The 24,130-nt window shown below is 37.3% G+C and overlaps 2 protein-coding genes across 3 annotated transcripts in view; both read right to left on the bottom strand.

Annotated features, from left to right (window-relative positions):
* Positions 1-12,898, bottom strand: part of chrna11 (cholinergic receptor, nicotinic, alpha 11) — a 29,046-nt gene extending 16,148 nt beyond the window's left edge. Inside the window, exons 1-5 of one of the 2 annotated variants that reach the window (XM_082187229.1) lie at positions 12,701-12,898; positions 9,728-9,867; positions 9,265-9,309; positions 8,097-8,206; positions 6,995-7,074 (exon numbers count right to left, since the gene is read on the bottom strand). In XM_082187229.1, coding sequence (XP_082043355.1) covers positions 6,995-7,074; positions 8,097-8,206; positions 9,265-9,309; positions 9,728-9,867; positions 12,701-12,752 — 427 coding nt within the window. In that variant the 5' untranslated portion in view covers positions 12,753-12,898. Of the gene's footprint in view, positions 1-6,994; positions 7,075-8,096; positions 8,207-9,264; positions 9,310-9,727; positions 9,868-12,700 lie in introns of those variants that run through there. The other variant, XM_082187230.1, reaches the window with a different exon arrangement.
* A 6,005-nt stretch (positions 12,899-18,903) lies between these two features.
* Positions 18,904-21,776, bottom strand: rps27.1 (ribosomal protein S27 isoform 1). The gene is made up of 4 exons (XM_082185805.1): positions 21,701-21,776; positions 20,967-21,075; positions 20,761-20,871; positions 18,904-19,143 (listed from the first exon to the last, which is right to left on the bottom strand). Exons 1-4 carry the CDS (start codon positions 21,704-21,706, stop codon positions 19,115-19,117), a joined length of 255 nt encoding a protein of 84 aa, XP_082041931.1. The 5' UTR covers positions 21,707-21,776; the 3' UTR covers positions 18,904-19,114.
* Between the last annotated feature and the right edge of the window lie 2,354 nt (positions 21,777-24,130).

Here is a 24,130-nt window from a genome sequence, read left to right as displayed (position 1 = left end):
ACATTACACACTAACTAAAGTTAGAAAAGTGAAATCATAATCAACCACCCCTTTAATTAATGGCCCTCCTAAAAAGAGCTCATCCTGACTTCAATCATTTACCAAACTAATGTAGCACGAATTGAGGGTAAACAGAAGTTTAATACTTAGGCCCTATCTTACACCCAGCGCAATGCAGCACCAAGCGCAATGCAAGTGTTTTTTGCTAGTTTCAGTCCGACGCAGTTATCATTTTCACGTCCTGCACCAAATTGTTTCAATAGCAAATGCATTTGCGCCCATTTGTGCGCCCATGGGCGTGCTGGTCTGAAAATGAGGTGTGTTCTGGCGCATTGTTGGCACATTGCTATTTTGAGGCAACAGAAATAGACTGCGCCACTGACCAACTGAAACCTGATCTAAAGTCAATGGCGCAGTATTTTTTTTTTGTTATTTAAAGAGCGCGTTAGTAATGTGCGCCTATAGGCGGGTCCACAACACGCGTACACTCTGCTTATTAAACACACAGGGACGCACTGGAGACGGCTTCAGTCTTTCCACTATCAAATTCCGTCATGTACATTTTTCCAATCGTTAAACTAGCAAAAGTGGATTCGGACACGCCCTAAGTAAACTTGCGCCCTGCGCCATGTGACCATGTGCTTAAATCGTTAAAATAGGGCCCTTAGGCTTAGTTTGTTCAAATGAGCAACAGTAATAGTGATGCTTGCTTGCCTTAGCCAACACCTCAGGATTGCATAAGTATTTCAAAAGACAAGTGCATTTCAAATGTAAAAAAAAAAAAACAGTTGACTGTTATTCCAGAGCTGAGAAAAAGAAAGAAGACTGAAGAGAAGAGAAATATTGATCTCCCAAAAGAAAGTGACATTTTTTCAGGTCATACATTATGTTCTGCTGTACTGACCCCATCCACAAATCTCTTCAAACTGATCTACACTGCTTCAGAAAGTTCCTAAATAATTCACCTCTGTACTGGGCCTCTGATATGAAACACAAGATCCCCTTTAATCTCTGGTACAGATGAAGACCAGAAAGTCTTCTGAAAATGGTCCCAGCAGCTCAATTCCCAGTTTGGGCTTCCAAAAAAATTAACTACTTTGAAAATGCTTGGCCTGATCATACCACAATCGTAAGCCACAAACTTCATCACTTCCTACCAAAGAAAGGACGAGAGCAAATAGCTTCTTCTAGATATGGGGAAAAGATGAGCCAACAAAATATGTGTATGTTTCACATGACAAGTAAAAGCACAACTCTTCTCAACAAACTGCATTAAGTCTCGATTTATAAGCCAAGGTTTAATATCTAGCATTTCTATTTAAATCCCTAACCCTAAGTATGAGCAATTTGCCTTATAAAGCATCACTAATTACATTTAGGCCTACTTATAGAACTGGGGTCTTCCATGTGGCTAGGATCCAATGTCAGTCATAATACATTTGCAAGAGGATTATTTCTTCTTCTGTAAAAAAAAGAAAAAAAAAGACTGCCTTAGGCACAAACTAAAATATTCCTACCCACTGACAGTGAAACTAAGTGGAGGTGGCCAGTTTGCGACTCACTTATATTGCATTTCCAAAGGTTTCACATCCACAAATATCATTCATCTTAGAATTACTCAGCACTTACACTGACACCCGCTTTTGAATTTGCTAACTGGACCCTCTGGTGCCTTGACATTTAGAGAAATCTTATCCAGGGAAGTTTACATTACACCCAAGAGCACAATGGTCATTTTTTCAAATCAGTCTAAATCTAAATCGATACAGGACTTAAACTAGCTCAGTCTAAGCACCTTAGATCTCCGCTGGATTTTTGCTGCCTTTCTTTTCCATGTCGACGGCTTCTACTCCAGGGAACCAGGTGACTAATCCTAAAAGATAATCAATAACAACGGCTAGCGATCTAGCAAACCCACTCCCGCTAAATGGATTCTTCAGATGAGAGGCATGGGGCAAGCAGTAAAGAAAGACGGTGAAAAATATTGAATGAGATGACGCAGGGAAGAGTAGAAACCTCTAGCTGAGTGAAGCAGTCGTTGCATGCTAAAAACCTGTTTTGAGCTGGGCTGATATGTAATATTTGATATGTAATCATATATTTTTACGTGTCTCCACTACCTTTTTTTCTGTCACGAGGTAATTCCACATAAAAAAAATAATTTGTGAAAATATATATATATTATGTATATAATTACCTTGTGTGTGTGTGTGTGTGTGTGTGTGTGTGTGTGTGTGTGTGTGTGTGTGTGTGTGTGTGTGTGTGTGTGTGTGTGTGTGTGTGTGTGTGTGTGTGTGTGTGTGTGTGTAATTTTCATTTTAATATCAACTACCCATTTGAATTTCTCTGAGATTAACAAAGATACAGAACCAAAACATGATCAAACCCTTCTTTGTATGGCAAAAATAAACAAAATGCACCAAAAACACACCCCAACTCTGCGTAATACACACATGCAGGCACGGTAGTTCGCTTTAAATCTGTCTAGAAATATATGAATCACCAGCCCTACAGGGCATATCCTGTCAGTATCAACAGGAATTCCAGCAAAATGTGCTTGAGTCAATATTAGACTAGAGTGATCTACTCCGAAAATAACTTTGTTGTCAACACTTGTTGCAGATCATTCTAAATGAGCCTCTAATCCACTGCACACTTATAGCAGCTGTGTTCATATCATTCTAAATCAGAGTACTGAGAAATCATGAAACCTTTCAAGAACATGCTCAGTTCATATTTCAGCCCAAATTTAAAAAGAAAAAGATTTATTTATTGCATGATTTTGTTTTTCATTATCAGCATGACAATTAAGCAAAAATACATATATTATTTGCTGCAATTTGAATAACGAGCACCAAACATCAATGTTCACATTCAATAGCCACTAAGCCACACAGTAATTAGAATACTGCTCCATCAGTAAGGAATAACTACACAGGAACAAATGAGTAACACAATATTAACACTCTAGTAACTATATTAACTAACAAGAAACTTTGATTAATGAATTAATAAGTAATAGTGTTGGGTCGAAAGTGGTACTTCACTGTTAGCTAATCAATAACTACTATTTTTTCATACCTCCCAGAGGACTACTATATACAGGTTTCATAATTAATGTATAATGTATAATTAATTCTAATGTTATGGTCATGATAACCCACTAGTAAGTATTACCAATTAGTACCATTAGTAGTATTACCAAATCTTTCTAAAGGAACTACTAATTATTTGGATCAGTATTCTTAAGTGCATGATGATCATGGTAACCCGCTAGTAATGACTCAAGTGTTACCAAATCCATCAGAAGCAATTACTATCCAAAAGTTTACAATGACTTCAGTCATCACTAGGGAGTTATCATGCTTTTCACTTTAGAATACTGATCCAAATAATATCCTGTATATAGTAGTTCTTAGTAGTCCTCGGGCATACCTGTATAAAAAAATATTAGTTAGGCTACTGATTAGCTAATAGTGACTACCACATTTAACTGAACGCTATTACTTACTATTTTGTTAATCGGGGGCCGTATTCACAAAACATTTTATCTTACCACTAAGAGCTCTCCTAAATGGCAGTAAAAGTTATTAGTTAAGAGTTTTCTCTTAAAACCTATTCCCAAAGCTGCCGAGACCAACTTTTACTAAAGAATAGAAAGATGTCTTAAGCTAAGAGTAAGGGCAGGGTTGACCTCGTTGCTATGGATGATGTCAACACGCTTACCAACTATGACCACACAGTGATTGGCTGATGGGGGAGGAGTCTCTGTCAGTGATATAAATATTGTAGAACGAGGTATCATGTTGCCATATTCAAATAAAGATTTAAAAATAAAAATGTTGCCATAATCAAATAAAGGGTTTAAAATGTAAGCTAAGTGTCAGCCTCTTACATGTTTGCATCTCAAGAGATTGCAGAATTCAAGCGACAAATGATGTTTTACAATCAAAGTTCGGGAGGAGCACGTTCAAACGGTCTATCTAATCAGCTTGAGAGAATGTATATATACACAGCCGAGAGCCGACTCACCTAGTTACCTCGACAGTTTTCTGCATCCCTCCGCCACCCCTTCCTCACTCTCAGCTGGGGATACAGGGGAGAACTGAGCCCTCGATCCCCTTGGACATCACGCCAATTAAGCTTATTATACTTTTTTACTCTATTCAGTCATTTGTAAGTGTGAACTTGTGAAAACAACTGCCACAGGTAATCGGACATTATTTATTTAGAATAAGACAAGGAAACCAAAGACAACACAGAGTACTCATATTTTTTTGTATACATTTTATTGTTTTTTTTTAATTATTTTATTTCCAAATCTGGTTCATGTTATTTATTTGACTGTTTAAGTACAATACATTTTTTTTTTTTTGCCGTTTTATCATAGATTAAAATCTATAAATCAAAATATGTATTGCATTTATGAAGAAAAGGCTCAGCGCCCAAGGCTCTATTGCTATTGCCTCAATTGTGTACAGTGTCTTTGGGCGGATTGCCAGCAACAGCCATTAGGATTGTTTGTGATTTTGTCTTAGTGACTTAGGAGTCCTCCTGACTACTCCTAACATTTCACAGATTTAGGAGCTAGTTTTAGAGCTAAAATGCTTTGTGAAATACTATTAGAGCAAATATTTAGGACTCCTGAGAAGCCCATTATTTTTAAGAGTTTCTCCTAAATCGGCAAGTTAGGAGCTACTTTTAGCCTTAAAATGTTTTGTGAATACGGCCCAAGAGTTCCTTGTTAGTTACTAGTAGTTACTAGAGTGTTAATATTGCGTTACTCATTTGTCACTGTGTAGTTATTCATTAATGACGGAACAGTATTCTAAAGTGTTACCAGCCACACCTCGACAAAATAAATTGCGATTTATGGCTTTGATTAACTCAGTGAAAACTAAATATGAGAAAATATTCCTGTGTGTGTATATATATATATATATATATATATATATATATATATACACACACACACATATATACACTCACCGGCCACTTTATTAGGTACACCTGTTCAACTGCTTGTTAATGCAAATATCTAATCAGCCAATCACATGGCAGCAACTCAATGCATTTAGGCATGTAGAAATTGTCAAGACGATCTGCTGAAGTTCAAACTGAGTATCAGAATGAGGAAGAAAGGTTATTTAAGTGTCTTTGGACGTGGCATGGTTGGTGCCAGACGGGCTGGTCTGAGTATTTCAGAAACTGCTGATCTACTGCGATTTTCTTTAGGGTTTACGAAGAATGGTCCGAAAAACTGAAAATATCCAGTGGGCGAAAATTTCTGAAAGCACAACCCATCAGACTCGAATCAGACGGGCTACAGCAGTAGAAGACACACCAGGTGCCACTCCTGTCAGCTAAGAACAAGAAACTGAGGCAAGGCAAGTCACAAGGGCTCACCAGAATTAATAGAAGACTGGAAAAACATTGCCTGGTCTGATGAGTTGTTATTTCTGCTGCACCATTCAGTAGGGGCAGAATTTGACATAAACAACATGAAAGCATGGATCCATCCTGCCTTGTATCAACGCTTTAGGCTGGTGGTGGTGTAATAACATGGGGGATATTTTCTTGGCACACTTTGGGACCCTTAGTACCAATTGAGCATCATTTAAACGGCGCAGCCTGCCGGAGTATTATTGCTGACCGTGTCCATCCCTTTATGACCACAGTGTATCCATCTTCTGGTGGCTACTTTCAGCAGGATAACACGCTGTCACAAAGCTCAAATCATCACAAACTGGTTTCTAAAACATGACAATGAGTTCACTGTATTTAAGTGTATAATATGTGGTAGATTTGCAGATGCTATAACACCTTTCATTGTAAGTGTGTTCTCATCAGCATCCATGTGTATAACATCACTGACCGACACAGTCGCCTGAACAGTTGCAGCAAATAAACAAAGCTTTATTTTGCATCAGACTTTGTCTCCGTGTGTGTTCTTTGGCATCGGCCCAGATCACTGGATTACCAAAATCTGTTCACACAAAACAAGCCAACAGTGAATAAACATATTTCAAGATGTGAGACTTTCTCTCTCTATTTATGTCTTTCTTTTCCTCCCTACTCATTTCCTCTCCTCATCTCTCCTCCTGACTTGACTTCAAAAAGGCATTTGATTTCTGTTTGCTACTGAGGGACTGGATTGCTTTAATGCAAGGAAGAGAAAAGCAGAAGCTAAATTGCGATGAAATCAGCATGAGCAGCAAATACGAGCCATTGGGGCACGATCTGCTTGTGATAGCGAATGTGTTTGTTTGCATCTGCAGTGACTCTGAGGGTTATTTAAAGACTCCAGCTTCACTGCTGAGCGAGTTGTTGTGTATGATTCTGCATGTGTGTGCAAGAGAGAGAAAGAGAGATGTTTTTCTAGACAGACACGAAGTGAAGAATCTTGTGACTGGAGAAACCATGACATTGCTTCAGCCTGTATTTATACATACAATTCATATTTTCATCAAAGGGAGATTTTCGTTCTCATTCAGTTTTCCAAAAATAAACGTAATATGCATTTGCAATGCATATTCTTAAGCACTACTGCCCTCAGAGGAAATAGCTGTAACATAATTCATGAACTCCCTATTTCCTTTTGCACCATAAACGTCCCTGTTTCTGATGTGCAAATCTATAAATTGATGACCCATAAACCATCATTTACAATGAAACATGAAATAGGTTTCTTTGATTTCCATACTCGGTATGCAGAGAACTCTTTAATACTTAAACGGCTTCAAAAAATTTATTTTCGTCTGTATAACTGCACTTCTAACCGACAATATTCATGTGTGCTTTAACTGTTGCACTTCCCATAAACAAGATGACCTTTTCCTACTTCCTTTCTATGTTCATTTCCATGCAAAAATCATTTTATAGCCTAACGCTTAACTTTGAATGCCACTGATGTTTTTGTGTTATGAACCGCAGCTTACTATTGCTTTTATCATTAAATGCGTCATAAACCTTAAGCATAAGCGTTCACACTGACCTGGAGGCAACCAGTTGCAGTAGCCACTGGAGTTCACTACAATATTCGACTTGAAGGTGGAGTCAAACTTGTCATCTGCACTGCAAATGAAGAGAAGATGAATATTTTAGACATTTAGGTTAAATATTTTGCATTTTGATGTTACACTGATACAAACAGTATGGAAAGGACAGGAAATTATTGGGAGAGGATGAGGAGGGCATGCAGGGATCCGGAAAGCCAGATTTGAACCATGAACACTAAACATCAATGTTCACATTCAGTAACCACAGACAAAGACAAAGACACAATTAATATTCAGACACAGTAAGAACAAAATCTTGATGCAAATTTAGAAGTCATCTGATTTAGGGCTTTGATTAACTCAAAGCGAAAAGCAAATATGAGAAAATATTCCAGCGGTTCATAAGGTTATAACTAGGTATGAATGAATAATGTGCCTTTCAAAAATTAGCTTGAGGCCATGATTAAATTAAATATACAACTAAGCAGCAAGCTCCCATGTGAATCAGCTCTGAGTTAAAAAAACAGAAAGTCTACAGCGAAGGATGATAATAGGCTGTTTGGACACCAGCTCTTCGACTAACAATCTCCTATTGCCCAAGGACCAAATTTTCAGTCCATTGATCTGTAGTTGCTCTTCTGTTTAGCCTCACAGTTTGAATTATGGCTCCAATACCGCAATTCTCAATCACAAGCGCACAAACCCACGTCTGCTGATTCTGATTCCCAAGGATTCTTTACCCATGCACACACGGATTGCCATTTTTGATGTTGCAGTTGAATGTATATCATTTCACAGAATGATTTTATTCTTATTCTGAAGTGTCTGCCTGCATGATCACTGTGGGTTTCAGATCTATTACTTCATATCTCGTTGAGGGACGTACCATATACTTGTTTTCATTTAGCCAAACATCTTTTTCCCCAAACCGACTTACAAATGAGAAGTATTCAGATACAAGACAAAGATGAAAATAATGTTTATCCTGTAAAAAGATCCCTAGAGGAAAAGCAAAACCTTACAGGGGAATAATAATACTATTCAATGCAATAATACTGAAAAAAAAGTCTGGTTTCATAAATATAAATGCTTATATACCTATTATACAGCAGGATGTCCGGCGTCCAGACTTGGTCTGTGGTAAAGCGAAGGTTTTTGACACCTGGGTATTCAGATTGGTTCCACTGAAGGTAATGATCATACCAGTGCTAAAGAATATATAGAGAAAGAACCGTTTCAACACACGTACATGTTCTAAATTAGTATGCTTTAAAAGTTGTTGTATACCACAAAAAACTTGTGGACTTTAAAAAAAAGATCAAGCTTACAGTGACTCACTTACAATGGAAGTGAATGATGCCAATTTTTGGAGGATTTTAAAGCAGAAATGTAAAATGTTTAGAACTTTCATAAAATCAGTTAAAATTGTGTGTGTTATTTGAGATTTAAAGCTGTTTAAATCATTTCTGTCAGGACCACTATTGTCAAAAACGATTGATAATTAGCATACAGTTTGGATTGGCGGTATGGTTCTGTTCTGGGCCAGAACTCCCTGCGCATCCATGCAGCCTAACATGGATAAGAGCAGCAATAACCCCCCTTAGGGACCAGAACAGAACCAACATGAATGTATTGAAGATATCATTAATTCATTTTAATGTACAACATAATTAGAGAATCGTAGTCTGATTCAGGGGGAATCAGAATGCCAAATCCTGACTGATGAGAGGAGGAGCTGGGGATGGAAGAGGGTATTTAGCTCCTGAGAAACACAATAGCTGCTGATAATACTGAAGGAGATTATATATGTATACAGTGATAGGTGTCGTATTCCTATAGGTAGATGTGGATCAGCTGAGAGTCAGCTGATGCGAGCTTCATTAACGTGACCTGCCAGAACTGACGCTACGCTTGGTTTTTACACATTAATGTTGTCATGTTAACAAAGTTGTAATAGAAAAGGATAGTAAGTGATTTGTTTTGTGACGCAATTATTGGTCCCATTCACTTCCTTTGTAAGTGCCTTACCCAGATTATCTGTTACCCAGATTTTTGCTTATTTAAAGAAAAGGGAGGACACATGAAATTTTATCCAAATTTTGGACAACATTTGTTTTTGGTTTGTAATAACATCATGCCACAAATGCAATCAACTGATCATAACTTGTACTGACCCTAGAACAACTGATGTCATTGATAGATATATTGATATAACACTAGGTCATTCAGTTAAGTAAATACAAAAGTTTACTAAGACGTGGCTTACCATGTTAAGCCAGATATTGGAGGTCAGTACTTGATTTTTCTCATCCTGTATGAGCAAAAATGTTTAGAGTAAGTTTAAAATCCATTGTGAGCTTAATGATGAATGTCACAAAATGGCAACTGTAAACACAACTTAGGGAGTAAAATCAAACTGGTGGCAAAGTCAGTCAGTCAAAGATGAAAATAGACCACTATTTTCAGTTCTAGCCACATTCAAAACATATTTTAGACAAAGAACATAAATATGTTGGTGATGACAAGAAAAGGAAAACAAGGTGAAAAACGTAAATGTCATTTCAGACAGGTTCAGAAAGCAGAATGCATAGCATTTGAGAAGTACATTGCATATGGATTTATACAAGACTAGAGGAATTAGATCAAATACACTTGGCTTTCATACCAGATAGCCATACTCCATAACACCCAGGAAGACAAAAAAAATGAGAGGAAAAAGTGTGACTTACCACATCCATGATCTGTATCAAGCTCATAGACAGAAAGACAGTGAGAGGTTGAGAGTCGTTGGCAATAGGCCTCTCCATGGGGTTATAATCCTTCAGGAGGTTTTTCAACAGGGTCCGCTGGTATGGACCTTGCACTGACACTGACAGAAAGACAGGAATGTACTGTACCACCCAGAGCAGACACTTCAAATCAAGACATCAGTTCACTGAGCCACACATGCAGAGAGACAGTTAGTATGATGATAGATGCATCTATCTATATATATATATATCCATCTATCTATCAATATATATATCCATCTATCTATATATATGAAGAGTTCAGATGCAAAAACCTCTAAATGCCATCTGAAATTTTCTTATAGAATGATATTTTTATCAAGCTTGTGTATTTAAGTTCAGTAATTTCACTTAAATGACAATTAATAGGTCATCTTCATTGCCATTTAAGTGAAATTATTGAATTTAAATATACGAGCTTGATAAAAATGATCATTCTATAAGAACATTTCAGATGGCATTTAGAGGTTTTTGCATCTGAACTCTTCATATATACTGTATATATCCATCTCTCTCTCTCTCTCTATATATATATATCCATCTATCTATCTATCTATCTATCTATCTATCTATCTATCCGACAGACAGATAGATAACAGACGGAGAGATAAATAGACAGTCAGACTGATAGATAGATTTTAAAAACTCAATTATTTCTGCCTATTATATCCCCAGAAAAGAGGTTAAAAGCATTGTGAAGAGTCTGTATGTGCATGGCATGTGTGGATAAGGTATGACTGAATGGAAGAGAATACATTTATCTGAAGGTTAAAAGCAAGAATGGACCCGCTCTTGAATTGATTGCTCTCATTCACACTTGAAAAGCAGTGCCAGCCCCCAGCAATAACAACAGATTTAATATTAACAGATTCCCACTGGCATTCTCAACTGACTATGACCACTAGCAGCAATGAACGCACAATATAGTGCTTGTAGCATTACTGACATGAATAATCCTTCAGGGCGATTCTGTGTTGTTCAGCAAAAGAATCAAGCAGCATATGACAGGTTACAGGGCATGAGACTCGACACAATCCGAAAACCCCCTTGGCTGCATAATTACTAGGGTTTAGAAATAAATAGAAATAAAGGTGGAGGGATGCCATAAGCATTGTTTACAGGAGCGAGGTAAGCAGTCGTATACCCTTGCAGTGATTGACAGAATTAAACAAAAAACCTACACATCTGCATCTATACACCTACACATTTGAACCTCTTACTCTTCAATCAAAACATCAATGTGTAAATTCAGTAAGGGCCACGTGTTCACCAATATCTTGACACTCAATCAAGAAGGGTAATTAGACCCAAGAAATTATTTATATTCAAGGATAATTAAATTTAATAGTTAAAATGTTCCTTCACCATGTTAATGACTGCTATAGCCTATCTATAACCTTTTCTCTGGGAATTATATTACATGATTTTCTTCATCAAAAACCAGAAAGATCAACACTGGAACATTTAAGGGGAGGTATTTATTGCTTTCAAATATCTTTCAAATTGCATCTTTTGAACTATAGATAATAATATAATATAATATAATATAATATAATATAAACTATAGATAATCACTCACTCACAGGCACACACTGATCACATGACGTGCATTGATATGTAGTTTGTAGGAAGCAGAACGAATAAAATAAAAATCTGTAAAAAAATTGAAGGTTTAAAACACTGCAAATATGCAGATATATGAAGCAAATGTTCTGTTTGGGATCTGACAGACTTTATGATGCTGATTATTTTTTTAATAACATTTAAATGAATATAATTTAATAAAATAGCATTGAAATATCAGGTTGATACAGCATAACTTTTTCTTAGAGAAACAATTACAAGAATCCTTCTTGAAAAACGTTTTTTAGAATGGTCAAAAAAGAAGAAAAAATGCAATTAATTTTCAAATGCAAAGACTCTGTCTCTTGCATACAATTTAGTTTATTTTGATTTGTTTTTCTTGTCTACAGTGCGTTTAAATAGAAGCAACATTACTAAAATGAATACCAGTTACCTTTCTGATAAGTGAAGGTTTAAAGCTTCAGTCAATTTAGATTTATTTTTTAAAGTCAGCTCAGAATCCGATACCCAGAAACGTAATTTCTATCAAAACACTTCATCTTCAGCAACTGTGAAACCATGAAGATCCATGAATATTCTGTGATGTGACATTTAAAAAAATTATGAAGAGAATTACATATTAAGAGAGTGTACGTGAAATGAATCCAAATGACCTGGTGTGAGATTGACAACCCAAATAAAAGTTCTGCTTTATGACAGACATGTGAATAGAGAGGGAAAGAATGAAAGCTAAAATAGACAGAGGCTTTCCATGGCAACACACACACACACACACACTCCCTCTTTAGTCTTTCTACTCCACTGCAGCAACATGTCCATAAAAACAGCCGGAGAACTGAATCTACAAATGCCTCCGTCACCTCCATGCAGTCTCATGTACTCATGGATTTAGAGGAATGAACGAGAGAGAGAGAGAGAGAGAGAGAGAGAGAGAGAGAGAGAGAGAGAGAGAGAGAGAGAGAGAGAGAGAGAGAGAAGACGGGAGGGGGAGAGAAGGTGCAATTTATGATTGCAGCTTCTAATTCTTCATGGCAAAGCAATTTTGTCTCATTCTCCTTCTTGATCCCTCTGGTTGAATCTGATTCCCCCTCTTTCTCTCTCTCTTGACTGCAACAGTGGTAAAAAAAAAAAAACCTTGAAACATCTGGGGGCACGAGGTAGCCAAAAGGCAAACCGGTTTACAGAGCACACATAAGCTAGATCCGAAAACAAGATCGTAAACTGCTTTCTCTTAAACGTGCACCTGCGTTCAAGTCTACATCTCTTTCCTGAATAATTGTTTCATACACACACAGATTTATGTACATGTGAACATAGTGAGGAACCTACCCTGAATCAAAGCGGAGATCCCACAGAGAGTGAAAGCCAAAGAGTGCCACATTCCAGGAGATATGAAGGAAAAGCAGGGCAGAAAAACAGGAATATGTTTCGGATATGGAGAGAGGAGGAGGAAATATCCTGGTGGAGTGAAGGAGAGGAGAGGAAAGCAAGAGCTGACTTGATGCAAGCAGTGGACAGAATAAATGTGGGAGAGAGAGAGAGAGACAGAGAGAGAGAGAGAGAGAGAGAGAGAGAGAGAGAGAGAGAGCTTGCCCAATGATGTCGGCAAATTGCAGCGAGTGAGAGAAGAGGAAAAAAAGACCTGATTGATTTGAGACTCACAAGTCAGCTCTCTCTCCACCCAAATCTCTGAGATTCCCTGAGAAGGACAGATGAATGGGAAGAAGGATTGGGAATACAAAGGGAGAAAGATCAAAGACTAAAAAAGGGGGAAAAAGGGGAAACTGATCTTGAACTGAAACTGAAAATCACATTTGGTTTAATCTTCCACTGTTTCGTCTCTCTTTGTCCTACTTTCCTTCTCCATCATTCCTGGTCTTATAGAATCATAAATGTTCTCAAAGTGAGATCTTGAGAGGAATTGATAAGCGTGGTCACTAGAAAAACTTTTGTTATACGGAGGAGACTGTTTTTCTTGTGAAAAGGTTTTGAATTTTTTTTTTTATATAATTATCATTTTACTACAGCCCTATGTAATAGACTGATATGTTGTGTAAGCAACAAACAGTGCCTTTAAATATTATTATATTACATAAGTTTGGGGTCAGACTTTTTTAAAAAGAAATTAATACTTTGATTCAGCTATGGCGCATTATACTGATCAAAAGGGACAGTAAAGACAATTCGATTTTTACAAAGAAATTCTATTTATCGAATAATACTGGGGGAAAAAAATGCTTGCGGTTCAAACTAAAATATTAAGCATCACAGAAGAAATGTTTCTTGAGCAAATAAGCATAATTAGAATGATTTCTGAAGGATGTAACACTGAAGACTGAAGTAATGATGCTGAAAATTCAGCTTTATCATCAATAAATAAATTACATTATAAAGTATATTAAAGTAGAGAACAGTTTAAATAGAAAAAAAGTATTTTAGCACAGAATAGGAAAAATACATAGAAAAGTATGTCTAAATTACCAATAAAAAAATCCTGTCTATATCCTCACCAGCGATAGCCTACTATTTAATCTTCATAGTGTGTTGATCTTGAACCCTGAGTGTAGGCAGAAACGTTGTAGCCCGCTTTTTGTAAATGAATTAAATTCATTTTGAAAATTATTTTAAAAAGAAAGTAAAATGAATTATACTCAAAAGTTTTAATAAGACACACAAAATATGCTGCAAATTGTCTGTTTTCTCTTTCAACATCATGCTGAGGCGAGCACACATTTTTGCCAAACAAATCAGAAACATATATTAGAAAACTAGGCTAACTTAGGTTTACGTTTGCATATAATCGCCTCATTTAAAAGTTAAAGCAGAGACAGTACGTTTTGCAACTTACCTGAATAATAAACATCCAGTTTAATGCCGGAGGTATTTTAATGTCTAATAAATATCGCCCCCTTGAATAATGAGATTTGTTATTACCGCCAAATCAACGCAGAGAATGTTCCAGCTGACGTCCATCGCGCGTTTATCATGTGGTCCTCAAAACGCCAATGATCCAAACAGTTCCCGATAGACAAAATCAAGTCCCGCCCTACATTGTTTCTTGTTCGAGAAGCTGTGTATGGATTGTCACAATCTGTCTATGGCAAGCGGGAAGTAAGTCGACCGGAAGTTGAAGCCGGCCGCGTGCCACCATCTTGTAGCAGAACTTCACCTGCTGTTAGCATCCCATTGACTCCCATTCATTTTGGCGTCACTTTGACAGCGAATAACTTCACATCTGAGGCGTTTAAAGACTCCATTTGTCCATTATTTATTTCTAAAGAAACACGACAATGTATAAAATGCTCCATTACCTTGTAGCTTATGTTATGGCCCCGTAGAAGCAGTTTTTGTAAAAGTAGGCTAACGATTGCGTCATAACCACACGACTCTCTGTCGCACAGTAGAGAGATTACCGTATTGACGGGAGGAGAAGCTCGCGGGCAATCGGGAAGACGTGGAGGCAAAATGACAAAATAATTAATCAGAATACCTAGCAAAAGTTTATCCTGCTCCTAGCTCGTGGACACCTCCTACTCACGCTCTCCGTCTCTGCAAGATTCGGAAGGGAATGATTCAGATTTCTCATGCCACAGCCACTAGAAGAAAGACGGGTTGGTCACGTCACATCTACGTCGTCAAGCTCAGTTTGAGTCTGCGCGTCAGGAACGGAAGTCCTAAAAAATCGCTAAAAATGGGCTTCACTTGTCTCAATTGAGTTCCAATGAGATGGCTCTGTCCACTTCTTATACTGTCTATGGTCTATGGTCACAATAGACCTCATTTTGACATCAGCGCCATCTTTGATTTTTACCGGTCGGGAATAAAAGCGAGGCTGTGAGGGATAGACATACATCTCTTCAGTGTACTGTTATTTAATGTGTTTTTGGATTCTTCTGCTGACGAAACACAGCAAAATATCTATCCAAGAAGTTGCAGTAGACAAAAAAACGTATAACGTTAAGTAGGCCTAATAATCAGTGAGTTTTATACAACTATTTACAGCGGATGCCATTGAAAACACGTTAAGGCTATCCCTCAGCCTCGCTTTCATACCATGGCGCTGCTGATAGGGAATAAAAGGGATACAATAGGGACTTCCATTTCATGGCATGCACACTTCAATAATTTATCCATCTGCAATGCATGCTGGGAAATCGCAATATTGCTTAATATGAAATTGTTTGTTCAGATGGTTCTTTAAGGCTAATTTGGAGTAATATTGTAGTTCTAAAATGTATGTACATTCAAAATAATTCACAATTCTTAGTATCTCAGAAGAAGAAAAAACCTATACAATGTAGGCTAATTGCTTTTTAACAGTCTGAAATTGGCAAATTTTCCAAGTAGGCCTATACAAAAAAAAAAATTTGTAAGGGATACCAGTAAGTCAAGCATGTTCAGGCATGCTTGTGTGTGTGTGCGCGTGTGTCTTAATGGGATAACGGAGATTATATTGGAGGGGGTTTAATTGAGGAAGTGCTGGGATATGCAAGTGGCACACAGTAATGTGCTTAGTTAAACTCCTCCTCTCATTCGTCCTGACGAAGTGCTGAGACAGGGGCCTGGGAATGGGAAACCAGAGAGCGAGTGAGAGCCCTATAATAGATTACCCTATTACTACAGATGCCCTTCGGTAGCCTCTTCACGCGGGGAGGGAGCCGAGGTGAGCGGAGCTTACAGTCAGTCAGGCATCTGGAGAGGCTTTCACACCCCACTGCTCTCTGAGAGAAAGCCTAACAGCGGTATAACATATAGATATGTCATGGAAAACAAGCGTTTAATATATCACCTAAAGACAGCGCCATTAAAAATGACGATGCCAAGATGTTTGATTGCATTTAGTAGACCTTCACAAAACTGTTGTTCTTCAAAAAAGGAATGCTTAAAAGCTGTTTGTGAGTGCCCAAATGAAGAGTGGAAACTTAAAGTCCAGCAGGAATTGTTCGGTTCATTCAGTGGTGATTGCATAACTGAATGGACCCAGACCTGAGTGAGTTTCGGGACTGTGGCGGCTGAAGGTCAAGTTCACCCTTGAGAGCATCTTTTTGTATCACAATAAATAAATGTGAGGCAATTGTTTACCCAATAGAACCAAGAACCAATAGCCCACACAGCCTAGGGGTTTTCAATCTTTTAAGATGCTACTGACCCTCAAATCTGCTCGAATGAGGCAAACCAATCCTAAAATTTAAAAGGTATTATAGTTTCTTATATAAAAAGATCCAGTTTATTCTGTAAGAAAAATCTAAATTTTAAATATTAATTTGGGAAATATTCGTTTTCTATGAAGCTACATAATGATGTTCTTTAAAGTGTTTATTTATTTATTTTGAATCTTATTTTTAAGTATTTTTACACTGTTTGCTTAAACTCGTGTCCCTCTGGTGGTCCCAGACCCCCTTTGCTCATCCTGTTTAACAACTTTTGGTGACCAGTAACACTATTCAAAATGCTTATGAGGTTATCAAAACAGAAAACCACATGTGCTAAAGATGTGCAAAAGCAGACTTCTGGGTTACAGATTTCCTGACACTATGTGGTCATTTCGGGAACTGCATTTGTGCAGGGCGGTATAATCTGGGCTCTTGCTCGAGTATATGAAATGAAGAGAGAAAGTGTGTGGTACTTAGACTAATGTTCTTCATAATGGGAAAATTATTATCCATAGCGTGACTGCGTTGTTCCATAACATGGTTCATAGGAAAACACCATGTGGTAAAGATGCATCCTGATGATTTCATGAAGAAAAATAAATAAGAGAAAGTACTGTGATGTTCAAAAGTTTTGACTCTTGAAAGTAATCATGAGATCCTCCCATGAGTCTGCAGTTTCATTCCCACAAGGCATCATTAGGCAGCCACAATTTGCAGTTGATTTGGTTAAGCAGGGACAGAGACATTTTTGCACACCGGTCTCGTTCCTGGAGGGTAGAGAATACAATTGAATTGATTTCATCATATTATCATTCAGGAACCACTAAAGATAGCAGTTCGGCAGAGAGAAGCAATCAACTAATGATCTGGGAAACTAAATGACATGACACCACTGTTTCCTGACAAAGGCTGCTCTCTGTCAATGTGCTGCACTGTGGGATTTTAAACGCTGCGTAGATGAGTTTGAGTATTCTAGCACACTGACACATTCCCGTACTTAATAGGGAATTATTTACAGCTCATCTCATACAGTATCGTAAGCAAACAACTTAAAAGATACGGAACCTCTTTTGGTCTACCACTTTATCTTGAAGGTTAGTCCTATTTCCCCATGTACACTATGTACTATTACAATAACTGGTTAATAACCCTGAACCTACCCCTAAACGTAACCTTAACCCATGTAATTACCTTGTATTACCCAGTACTTTCTTAGGTTAGTACACTGTAAGTACAAATAAGTGCACATATACTGTCAAATAAAGTGCCACCTCTTGCAGTCCTTCTCTCAGGTATTGATAAATAAAAATGTCATCCACTGATGCTATTTGAATATTTCTGTTAGCCACAATAAGTCACTAGCTTCAATAATATCCTATTCATCTGTCTTCAGTCCAATGGCCTTTATAATGAAGGTCATCTCTATGAACCTTTTATGAATACTATGATGACTTTCGCACAAATGCTGTTTGAAAAGCTATTCAACCGTTATGCATTTTTACCCTTTGCGTTTTAATAAACTCCACTCCACAACCTAAGCATTATTGCTAAAGTAATATAACATCGCATTTTCCCACTTCAGATGGGTATTCTCATGGAAAACATGTACGTTAAATATATCTAGTTCTAGGATTATTCCAATTTAAATACTTGTTTCCATGTTGGTCAAATTAAATTATGTGCTGTTTTGTTTTAAATTTATTTAAATAAGTTTGTTACCAAAAATCTGGACTATTACATCGTTTAAAACCTTTTTAATGGTTTACATTTATTTGTATGTTTTTATATTCTAGCAATAAATATTTATTTTTATTTATCCTTTATTTTAACAGGATAGTCCCAATGAGATATGAAATCTCTTCTTCCAGGGAGTCCGGGCCAAAATGGCAGTTTCACATAAAATAAAATAAAATGTTGGTGTCACTAACACTTTAGGAAATCTATACTTTCAGCAAGAATGCATTAAATTGATCAAAAGATAGTACATTTAGAAAGTTTTTTCTATTGCAAATAAATTATGTTCTTCTGAACTTTGTTCATCAAAGAATCTTAGAAAACTATTTCCATAAAAATATTACGCAGCATAATTTTCAACAAATGTTTTTAGAGAAACAATTCAAAATACTAGTATGATTTCTGAAGGATCATGTGACCCTGAACAATGCTGAAAATTCAGCTTTGCATCACGGGAATAAATGTTAAAAAAGGAGAAAATGATATATATACATATACATACATACATACATATATATATACTGTATATATAGGAAAGTAGTCTTAAAATAATTACTATTTTTGTTTAATCCTTTCCCTCCAAATAACTTTGGTAACAGGGTTTAGTGGTTGACAGTTTGAACAAAAAACTCATTACAACATCACTGTAGCCCAAACATTTTATTGAGACCGAGACAGAGAGAGAAAAAGAGACACTAGGTTGAAAGGGTGTTCCCGTTGGTTCTTCAGACCTCTAAAGGTGTTTGGTTTTATCTCCTCATCTCTTGCCTGAAATAATCAGGCTGCTGTCACTGAGGCCGGTCCGTCTCTCTCTCTCTTTCCGTCTCACTCTCTGAGGAAGCATCCAGAAAAGATCTTAATGCTGCTTCCTTCGAAAGGAACACCCTGGAGGAATGAGAATAAAAGAGAGGTCATTATCAAAAACAACCGCTAAGCTCATTAACAACAAAAGCATGAAGAACACCACACAATGCCCTCAAACGTTTGTCTTTATCCTGTAATCTTTTGTGAAGTGTAATTTATGCGCCTTTAGCAGCACCAAAAAACAAAAACAAAAATTCTGAGCACAAACATATCTTCTATTATATGGACAAACAAATAATCCCACCACAGAGCTACAGAATTCATACTTTTCAGGAAAATACCAACGAAGGGCTTAGTTATCAATGCATATTAAGCTGGTATAGAAGACATTTTAATACAAAAATTACAAACTTCACCTTTCAATGGACCATTGCAATTATTATCTTTTTGCATTTTTATTCTCCCTTTGCTTCTGCCAGCACAAAACCACACAAAAACCATCAAGGATTCAACCATATAAATCTCTGTTCCAAAGCAGAACCACAAACATCCATCCAAAATATAGCTAAGTATCTGAGTTTTAAGGTTTGAAAGATGTCAGAGAATATAATGAACTGCAGGCCTAAAACAATAATGAATATTCAGGAACAATATCATGCACATCAAAACCCCTGTATAACTGCAATAACCACAAATCAGACAAAATCAGCTTATGCGAACAATGACTTTGAGTTTAGAACTTCAGCATCTAAACTCACAATAAAGACTTCACATGGTGTCATACTCAATGAAAAACTATTTTAATCTGTCATTATTTGAAGTCGGAGCCAAAATTATGTTTGCACTAGATGGCGGCTGCTAATTTAAAGTATTGTCTGCAGTTCATTTACTTCAAAGCCATTTACAATATAGTGACAGTTTTAACCAATGACATCACAGAACTTCCAGCATCAAAAGTAAAACTCGCTGTAAGCACAATCACTCATTTCCATGAGTTCAACCCTAAAAGTCTGCATTCCAAATGGACAACTTCGCTTATGCATCATTCCTTACATCCAAAGAAAGGCAAATTCCTGATTCGTTAAGTAATGCTTTATTTTTTCCTTTAAAAACACAGATCTACTACAGTTAATGTCAAACCTCAGTTCTTAAGGGAATGACATTATCGCAATGTTATTATTGATGATATGAGGGATTCTGACTGTCATTCTAATAAACAACCAAACAGCTTATTAGATTTTTCCACTCCACTTTTGCTCCCAAACATGTCTAATGTAAAATTGTCACATTGTACAATTTTGGGCTGTCCCAGATGAAAGATGACTAATCGTGGCTCAAAGGTTCAGGTTCAAAGACGGCTGCTGTCACCAAAGATGGTCTGCGATCATTTTCTGACAGTGTCTGATGACCACATCCATATTCTCCTCTTTCGCTTACTCCACTTTTTTTCAGCACACATAAAAACCAAATGCGATTCATCTTGCTCTGTTTACCACTAGCATATGCTGTGGATGATTTATTCTTCTATACAAACTTGCGTCATGGCATTCAATAAGTGTCATCATCGTACAGTCTACATTCATGTCATACCCAAGTTTATTAGATCCATGTCATACGGTGTGATTTGTAATGATCTTAAAGGATTGCCGAAATCGCAGTCTGTAGTAGGCATAAGTCTTAATAAAATCACGAACAAACCTTCTGTGAGTCGAGCTTTGCCTCCGGTGGGCTGACACAGCACAGTTGAGCAACCGACACAAAGCACGACCGTCTGTGCGTGGCTGAACACCGTTGTGATCTTATAACATCCTGAAACATAAGAGAGACATAAAAACACGTTTAAGACCATCCAGACTCTGACAGGTACAATCATCCAGTATATTGAGTATGTGAAGGACACTCACCTGGACACTTGACATCCATGAAATAAGAATTGGGACTCTGTACGAGTCGCTTCTTCTTGTGCCTCCTCCTCTCCTCCTCAGGGGTGGGGTGCAGCAAGTCTTTTGCGAGCTATTTACATAAATAACATGGTATTACATGAGAAAATGCTTTTAAACACCAATTGACCAGCTACTTTACATAAACTTGTATTGAAATATGGTGAGCTGCCTAGCCAGACAGCATCTTTGGGCATTACATAAGTGTGCATTATGATGCCCAAAAATAGTGTCCAAGTAGCCATCACATTAGATTTTGAGGCAGCCATTCAAAATCCTTTGAGTCTTGAGCATTTGCAGTTAATATTGGCAACTCCAGAGAGCTTTGTGTAATCGTTTACAGTCATTAAGCCATTTGTAACATCTCAGATGTGGGAATTAAGCAATCTAGCCGTTTTAAGATTATGAATGAATAATGTCAGACTGCATAAACACATCTATACTTAAATGTGCGACACGTTACGGTTAAACGTCCATGTTTTGTTATATGTGCGCCGCCATCTTGATGGAGAGCGCGAACGCACGCTTCCGAACCATTCAGGACTTAACACTTATTTTTATGTTCATCTTCTCATTCATGCGGCAACGCGCACATTAAGGTCAGTAATATGGATATGTTCGTGAACGCGCTTCAATATTTAGGTCTTGATGGCTTGTTTGAGGTGTATATTGACATGTTTTTGCTCTCTGGTACTCACTGGCATGTTGGCGAAGATTAAGCCGCTGCCAGAAAGGAAGTCCCAAGCGGAAGCAGACGAATATCATCGGACGAGCGCGGACGTGAACGGAAATGCGTCATCGGACGTAGAGCGCGGACATGTTGGTAGAGGCAGATGAGGTCAATACCAGAACGTAACTTTTTTTCTTTTTTTCTAGCCTTTTTTTGTGTGAATCTTCTTTTCCCCTGGCTGTTGTTTTTATTTTTATTTCTCCTCCCTATTTTTGAGTGTTAGGTAGGTTATATTGTAGTTTGGTTATCTGAATAATTAAAAAAAACATAGGCTATAATAAGGACACATGTATAAACGGGTTTAATGGTTCCTACATAAAATATATGCTGGCAATGTATGGTAAAAGATGACTATTTATTTTAATGATCTTTAGCCTATTTTTATTGATGTTTTAAAATGAGACTATCTTATAAACAAAAATATATCCTACCAAATTGTAGCTACCAAAGTATGGTATCTGCATGAGTTTTTTTCAGATAAGATATCATGGTGACCTTTGTCTTTTATTTTTGAAGTTCCTTCATGAAGGCTAAATATCATGGTGCATGATTATGGCAATTATTCTGTATGTACATTGTATAGGCCTCAAAATACGGTGGCAGGCTACTATTTCATACCATGGTGTTTTTGTAAGAGTTGTTTTCTGTGTTGTTTTATACATTTGAGCTTTTCATCAGGCCTATTGATTTATAAGTCTGATATGAGCACTATTAATTTGTTAAACTGTTTGATGAAGGGGGAGTTCTGATGTGGAATATGCAGCTGGTAATGGGAAGTGTCTTCCTAATGCCATCTCAAGTGCACTAATAATGTACTTGACCTGTCCTTTAGTGAGCATAACTCCCTCCACACAACATCAGGAGGAATCAAGCCTGCTCACTTCCAGCTAATGATGAGAGACAAGTGTCTGCAGATGCGGCCACCCCGAGACTTCAGCTGGGAAGCATCATTCATGGGTCACTGCAATTGCTGCAGCAGCTCCTGACCAGCATTCCAAAACAGACAGTTCTATTATGGGATCAAGGGCAGTTTGTTTGCTACAATAGAATAATGAGAGTTTGCCAATAGGCTCCTGAATGGCTACATGCCCAGGGTTTACAGAGGATGTTCAGGAGAAAATGTTGGGCAGGTTAAAAATAATTGCCTATTATTTTGGCCTGGTTATCTAACACATATTATCAAAACAACCTGAGGTAAAATGGGCTAGGTGTATTTCATCAGATAAGTGAATTGTGGTCAGGTTATTCATGCAGGCTGTCCTGCTTTGGCAGTAATCTTTGAAAGATCTCTAGTAGGCCTACACGTGTAGACGATTTGGCTCAAATGGTAGAGTGACTCTCAGTATGTGAGCCAGCTTGATCAATGCCTGCCTATCTGAAGAGCTGAAAACCCCATTCAGATAGTGGAAGTTACCAGCAACATCACTTTTGCAGGCAAAGTGGCTTTAGACAAATTCTGTTTACTTGATTGGGCCTAATGAAATCCGATATTCCCACGAAATGAGAGTATTTTAAATGTGACTTATTTTCCTGTAAATATATTTTCCTTGATAAACGTTTTGGTCCACATTGCCAGTATAAAAATAAATAAAAACCAATATTGATTATAATTTGAAGACAATTTCAAATTTAATTATTAACATAATCATACATTGGATTTATTCTAAAGGACTTTAATTTGTCAGGCTAATTCACCGTATGAACGACGATTTTTACACATACTTAATTTGGTTTAGAATACAAAACAAACTGGATTAAACTTTAAATTAAATCCCAGTTTTATTAGGTCAGTGAATAAGATCAAATATTTTCTAATGTTTAGAAACTCCCTCTAACAAGCTCGTTAAACACAAAAACTTTGTTTATTTCCTAAGCTACATTTATCATGGCCACGTCACTCAAACACTCTCGTTAATGCATGTGAGGTTTAGCGTTACTGCTGCATGATATTATCAAATTTAGCTTATATTCGTCGTTTGCCATTTTTCCCCCTAAATATTCCGCTATATATGACGTGGGCTAATGTAAATTTCAGGTAAATATTGCATACGTCTACTTCCGTGTCTGGCTCGTTGGTCTAGGGGTATGATTCTCGCTTAGGGTGCGAGAGGTCCCGGGTTCAAATCCCGGACGAGCCCGGTGTTTTGCCAATAAAACCACTGAACCTGACTCATTACGTATCTAGTCACGTAGCCTACAGCAGCCCAAGGCGCCTGTCAAGACTTGCAGTAGTGTTGTGCAAAAAACTCCAGCCAGCCAAGACTTCTGAAAGTCTTTGTGCTTATTTATTCTTCAAAAAAAAATAGCTTAGCTCAGAGTATTGTAGCAACATGATTCGCTCTCTGTATTTTTAGTTCCTTTGGTAGGAAAGTGTCTGATTTGAATCTATAGCCTACTG

Source organism: Leuciscus leuciscus (assembly GCF_965113295.1).
Source record: "Leuciscus leuciscus genome assembly, chromosome: 12".
Classification (NCBI taxonomy): Eukaryota; Metazoa; Chordata; class Actinopteri; order Cypriniformes; family Leuciscidae; genus Leuciscus; species Leuciscus leuciscus.
This window is presented reverse-complemented; position numbering and strand designations above follow the sequence as displayed.